Source organism: Colobus angolensis, unplaced genomic scaffold (genome assembly GCF_000951035.1).
Source record: "Colobus angolensis palliatus isolate OR3802 unplaced genomic scaffold, Cang.pa_1.0 Scaffold22, whole genome shotgun sequence".
Lineage (NCBI taxonomy): Eukaryota > Metazoa > Chordata > Mammalia > Primates > Cercopithecidae > Colobus > Colobus angolensis.
This window is the reverse complement of record NW_012115377.1, coordinates 49,376-55,797: the sequence shown is the minus strand read 5'-3', so window position 1 is coordinate 55,797 and position 6,422 is coordinate 49,376. Positions and strand designations below refer to the sequence as shown.

At 52.8% G+C, this 6,422-nt stretch overlaps 1 protein-coding gene and 1 long non-coding RNA gene across 2 annotated transcripts in view; one reads left to right on the top strand and one right to left on the bottom strand.

Moving 5' to 3' along the window:
• The window catches only part of LOC105512810, a 6,635-nt gene extending 5,692 nt beyond the window's left edge, over positions 1–943 (top strand). The window contains exon 2 of the long non-coding RNA XR_001001919.1: positions 696–943. This is a non-coding gene — a long non-coding RNA (uncharacterized LOC105512810). The remainder of the gene's footprint in view (positions 1–695) is intronic.
• Positions 944–1,270: 327 nt separating this feature from the next.
• Positions 1,271–6,422, bottom strand: part of CELF5 (CUGBP, Elav-like family member 5) — a 36,616-nt gene continuing 31,464 nt past the window's right edge. Inside the window, exons 11-12 of the mRNA XM_011943429.1 lie at positions 4,212–4,379; positions 1,271–2,642 (exon numbers count right to left, since the gene is read on the bottom strand). Of these exons, the coding sequence (XP_011798819.1) occupies positions 4,252–4,379 (128 nt within the window). The 3' untranslated portion in view covers positions 1,271–2,642; positions 4,212–4,251. The remainder of the gene's footprint in view (positions 2,643–4,211; positions 4,380–6,422) is intronic.

Genomic DNA, 6,422 nt, shown 5'->3' with positions numbered 1-6,422 from the left:
GGCTGCAGTGAGCCAAGATCACGCCACTGCACTCCAGCCTGGGCAACAGAGCAAGACTCCATCTCAAAACAAAAACAAAAACAAAACAAAACTGTAATATGGTCAACAAATACATCTGGCTTCAGCAGACAGATCCCAGATCATTAGAGTTGGTATCTCTCTTTTTTTTTTTCGAGACAAGAGTCTCACTCTGTCATCCAGGCTCGAGTGCAGGGGTGTGATGTCAGCTCACTGCAACCTCTGACTCCTGGGTTCAAGTGATTCTCATACCTCAGCCTCCCGAGTAGCTGGGATTACAGGTGTGTGCCACCAAGCCTGGCTACTTTTTTTGTTATTGTTGTTTTTTTATATTTTTAGTAGAGGTGGGTTTCACCATGTTGACCAGACTGGTCTCGAACTCTCATCCTCAGGTGTTCCACCTGCCTCGGCCTCCCAAAGTGCTAGGATTACAGGTTTGAGCCACCATGCCCGGCCCCTGGTATCTATATCTATATTTGGGATCTCTGAATATCTCCTCCTTCAACCCCTCACCCTAAACCTGAATTTCTCTCCAGTCCAGGCGCTGGATGGGGCCAGATACACCTGGTCTGTGTGGATGAGAAAGAGAGGAAAGAAAGAGGAGAGAGTCAGCCCTTTAGCAAGTAAAACTTTTATTAAATAAATTTTTAGTTTTTTTTTTTTTTTTTTCTTTTCAGACCAAAGAGAGGCGTTTTGGACATTAAGACGCTTTGCTGCTTCTCACCTGAAACACGCAACGGGAACACCGACCTCTCCAGCCACGGGAAATCTTCTTTGACACAAAACTCAAACCAAGTCAACCCAAAGTTCCAAGTTCTTTGCTTTCTTTTCTCTGTGTGTGTATTGGTTCGTCCTAAAAGTCAGTTTGCAAGTTGAAACTTCATGAAATTACTTGTAGCAGAAATAAAGTACATCGTACAAATCACGCAGGTCTGCGATGTGGAGTATAAAAATGGTATTTACAGCCAGTAAACATGGACCAGAAAGACACGTACAACTGCACACCAGCACGCACTCCCAAGCAGGCCCTCGGGGGCTCGGCGGGCGCCACGGACACGGGTGGGGCCCCCTCGAGGCCGATTGGCACACACTTGCACACGGGGACACACGGAACACAGGCACGCTAGGGGAGTGTCTCGAACAATTATCAAACTCTGGAATATCGAAACATGTTGGTTCAGAAGATTTTTTTTTTCTTTTCTATTTTTTTCTTTTTTCTTTTTTTTCTTTCTTTTTTTGTTTTTTGCTGTGTGGTTCCCCCCACCCCACCGCCCCCCCTCCGGGTCAGTCAACACATTTTGGTAGAAAGAAAAGGAAATGCTTGGTTTTTTTTTTCTTTTTTTTTCTTTTTAAATGTTTGTTTCTTTTGAGCTTGTTAAGATATCTGGCGCCTCATTCGGTACGAGGCCTTGCTGGATGTCCAAACGAACTTGATTCTGTGCTTTGACATGGGTGTTGCGGATTGGGTAGCTGTACAGAGGCACCCCACAAAGACCCCCCACCCCACCCCACTCCCAACTAGGAAACAAAAATCCACTGTGGTTCGATTCTTTCCCCCCATCTTTTTCTTCTCTTTTCTTCTTTGTACCTGCTCAGAAAGACCGGAAAAAAAGAAAAAAAATCTCTGTAGAGGTATGAAGGTCATTATCAAGTTCATCTCCAGTTAAAGGGGTGCTTGGCCAGTCCAGGTAGGGTCTTCCACTATGCTTGGCAATCCTGGTTACAAGACCTTAAATTCGAGGCTGGTGATTCGAAGGCAGGGACGATGGCTGCCTGGCCTTGGGAGGGGGTGGTGAGGGGCGGGGGGGGCTCCCCCCAACCCTGTCCGCCCCCCCTCCGACGGAAAGCTAAGGGCTACTGGTCACATGAGTAAGGCTATGACTCGGGCAGGGGAGCAGAGAAGGGCTGAGGCAGGCCAGAGCGTCTCTGTTGTACCTATATCCATCCGGGAGGGCAGGACTCTGGGACAAAGGAGCGAGGTGGGGTCTGGAGGCTGCAGCTGGGACCAGGGACACTGAAGCTGGCAGAGCCCAACGGCCCTGGAGAATTGGTGGTGGGGGGTGCCAAAAGTCCTGGAGGTATATTGTGTTGGCAGGTTCCTGATGGGATGTGCCAGCCGGGAGGTGGTGGGGGAGGGCGGTGGGGCACCTGGTACGTGTTGCCCGGGGGCCCGCCAACCTCAGCCCTTCCTGTGTCCCCGCTGAGTGACCGGCCCAGGGTCACTCTACTCGGATGGAAGGAAGTCGGAAAAGTTTGGCCCCATGATCCGTACTCAAAAAATATATATACTGTCTATAGATCTATATATATACGCATATATATATATATAGGAAAAGGTGTGATTTAGTTTGGGGAAAGTCACCAAGTTTTGTGGGGAAGAAGCGAGGGCGTTTCCCAAAGCAGGGGGCGTGTGAACACTTCTGTGCCCGATTCAGGAGCCTCCCCCCTGCCCCAGGACAGACCCCCAAAGACCCCTCCCCACTCCCGGTGGCCTCCAGCAGAGGGGCGGGGCAAGGGGAGAAGAGGGGAGGAAAGGGCTGGTGTCCAAAGAACGGTTGGAATTTATGGGAAAGTCCTGGGTCGGTTGGAAGCAGAAACCCTCCTGGGATGGGAAGGCCCCTCACCTGGGGGAGAAGGGATGGGCGTTAGGGAGTGATAACGGGGCCACCCAGGTGGACATCACCTCCCCACCCTAGTCCACCCGGCCAGGCTGGGATCTAGGAACCCAAGGGCTCCCATCGTTTCCAAAAGAACAGATCCCACAAAGGCCAGAGTTCAGAGGCCAACAAACCCAGCTTTCAAAGAAGTCAGTGTCACCATCGCAAAGCCCATTTCCTCCTCCTCTGGCAGCTGCGGACAGATATTTCTGTTTATTTTCTGTCTCTCCTTCCCCGCCCCCTGCCATCTAAGGTCCATGAAGAGGGTTTCTCCGCTGTGCCCCGGCCCCCGTTTCTGTTCATTCACAGCTGTGTCCCCAAACACTGGGACAGTGCCTAGCACATAATAGATGCTCAGTTAAAAAAAAAAAAAAAGTGCAGACTGACAGTTAAAAGTGAAGGGATCGCAGAGAGTGGCTTTGGATTTTGCTTCTGGTTGGCAGTTCCCGAAGGTGCGTTCTGTGCAGTTAAATACTCCCAAATACGTGTGTGCCGACCCGGGAGAACGTGAAAAGGCCAGACAGCTTCTAACTGAGCGCCTACTCTGTGTCAGGCCCTAGGCAAGGCTCTTTGATGACGACGGCGATAGTGATTTGAAAAAAAAAAAAAAAAATCCCAACAAATCATCCAGAACTCTTTAGGTGGTGGGTTCTGGGCTCGGCTGTGAAAAGATGCCCCGCTCCGTTCCCTAGTTGGACCGTTTCCGCCGACTCTGGGAAGATGATTTTCTTGAGCCCATTTTACAGATGAGGCTCATCAAGGTTTGAGACCCACGGTCAAGTTTCCACAGTGGCCTCACAAGGTTTACTATTCATCTCCCCCCACAAAAAAATGTTGAGAAAGTGGTTTGCCCTGATGGCAACATACGCTCTGGGTTCTGTTTTGCTTGTTTTCTTGCATGATGGCGGGTGGGGCACGAATCCCACTTTTCCATCAACTCATTGGGTAGGAATGACACCCAGTGAGGGGCTGCTTGTCCCAGGGGAACTCGTGGAAATGGAGCGGAGACACTGGAAGCTGTCAATGCCGACTGGACCGGGCCCTGAGCACTGTTCCCACCTTCCACGTGCCAGCCCTGGTTCCGAGTTGGGGTCCAACCTTACGGTTTGGGGTCTGGGGTGGGCACTTAACATTGTTGTCTGGTGTTGGGTTTTTCAGCAGGGAAAACAGAGTCAAAGGACAGGACAGAAGCCCCTCCCCACCATACCCCCACCCCCAGAGCCAATCTGGCCTCTCAGGTGAACTTCTGTTCATCCCTCAAAGCCTTCTCCGGGAAGGATTCCCTAGCCGACTCGGCTGGGCCCTGGCTCACCTCAGTCCCTACCCTACTCCCACCCTCTGCTCCAGCCCCGACCACAGGGGGTTTGGGGGTGTCTACATCCAGCTCTGTCCCCGCTCACCCAACCCGGAGGTTTCTTGTAGCCTCTCAAAGCATCACCCCACCTGGGGAGGGTTTGGAGCATGAAGTGGGCCGCGGGAGGGGGTTTCAGACGAGACAGGGGGCTGGGGCGGGGGTGGGGCCGCCTGGCGGCTCACCTGGGCCATGCCCACAGCCTCGGGGCGGCTGTGGGCGCGGTCAGTAGGGGTGTCCCGGGTCTTTGGGCCGCTTCAGCTGGACTTTGAGCCTCTTCATACCGATCTGGAAGCCGTTCATGGCCTGGATGGCTGTCTGGGCGCTGGCCGGGTTATCAAAGCTCACGAAGCCTGCAGAAACCAGGGTAGACCTCCATGGTTGGCACTGCGGGTGTCCTCGGCTTGTTCCTGTGCTGTGGCCCTGGCTTCCTGGCTCACGGGGTCCTGAGCATGCACGCATGCACAGGCCAGGGGGTGTGTGGCGGAGGACACGCAGCAGCCCTGGCTTTGTTCTGACACCTCTGGACTTGTATACCTCTGAGGACAGGGCACTCACTCCTTATGTTGGGGTCCGCTGTGCTGAGACTTCCCAGCTGGTATAGGGGCCTGGTGGGGCTTCTGAGGGTCCTGGAGGGCCACCTTCTCCCCACCTTCCCTCAGGAGGATGCCTGCCTCCTTCCAAGCCCTCTGTCCAGCCAGGATCTGTGTCTCCAGTTGATTCTGTATGTCTGCATCCTTGTCCCTCTCTTTTTTTTGCAGGGTGGAGAGGGGACAGGGTCTCACTCTGTCACCCGGGCTGGAGTGCAGGGGCACAATCTCAGCTCACTGCAGCCTTGACCTCCTGGGCTCAAGAGATCCTCCTGCCTCAGCCTCCTGAGTAGCTGGGACCACAGGCCCATACCACCACGCCCGGCTGTCTCTGTTTCTCTCTCTCTCTCTCTATCTGTCTTAAGTCTTTTCTTCCTCTCCCTCTCCTTCTGTATCATCTCTGTCTGTCCTTTCTCTCCATCTCTGTCAGTGTCTCTGCTCCAGTCTCTGTCCAGAGGCCATCAGAAATACTCCACCCCATGGCCAGGCATGGTGGCTCATGCCTGTAATCCCAGCACCTTGGGAGGCCAAGACAGGCAGATCACCTGAGGTCAGGAGTTTGAGACCAGCCTCACCAACATGGTGAAACCCCATCTCTACTAAAAATACAAACATTAGCTGGCCATGGTAGTGTCCACCTGTAATCCCAGCTACTTAGGAGGTTGAGGCAGGAGAATCGCTTGAGCCTGGGAGACAGAGGATGCAGGGAGCCAAGATCGCGCCACTGCACTCCAGCCTGGTGACAGAGGGAGACTCCATTTCAAAAACAAACAAGCAAGCAAAAACAAAGAAGCAAACCAAAAAAAATCAGTTCTTTTTCACCCTGACCACATTTCAAGTGTCTAGTAGCCACGTGGGGCTGGTGGCTCTGGTATCAGATAGCTCCCTCCCACATCGAACATTTCCATCATCAGAGAATGATCTACCAGGCAGCAAAAAAGACTCTGAGCTCCCTGAAAGGAAGGGGTTTCTGTCAGCTTCCTTCTGTGCCGGGCTGGAAAGTGCCTGACCTACAGTACGTGCTCAACACATGTTCGTTCTGTCGCTTTGGGGTTTTTGTTGTTGTCGTTTGTTTGGAGACAGTCTCGCTCTGTCGCCCAGGCTGGAGTGCAGTGGCGTAATCTCTGCTCACTGCAACCTCCGCCTCCCGGATTCACGCCATTCTCCTGCCTCAGCCTCCTGAGTAGCTGGGACTACAGGCGCCCGCCACCATGCCCGGCTAATTTTCTCGTGGTTTTAGTAGAGACGGGGTTTCACCGTGTTAGCCAGGATGGTCTCAATCTCCTGACCTCGTGATCTGCCCGCCTCAGCCTCCCAAAGTGCTGTGATTATAGACGTGAGCCACCGCACCCAGCCGTTTTTGTTTTTTATATGAGACAGGGTCTTGCTCTGTCTTCTGGGCTGGAGTGCAGTGGTGTGATCATGGCTCACTGCAGCCTCGACCTCACGGACTCAAGGGATGGTCCCACTTCCATCTCCTGAGTAGCTGAGACTACAAGTGTGCACCGCCATGCCTGGCTAATTTTTTTTTTATTGCATTTTTTTGTAGAGATGGGGTCTTGCTATGTTGCCCAGGCTGGTCTTGATATCCTGGGTTCAAGCAATCCTCGTACCTCAGCCTCCTGAGTAGCTGGGACTACAGGTACATGCCACTAAGCGCAGTTAATTAGAAACATTTTCTTGGCCGGGTGTGGTGGCTCAAGCCTGTAATCCCAGCACTTTGAGAGGCCAAGACGGGCGGATCACGAGGTCAGGAGATCGAGACCATCCTGGCTAACACGGTGAAACCCCGTCTCTACTAAAAAA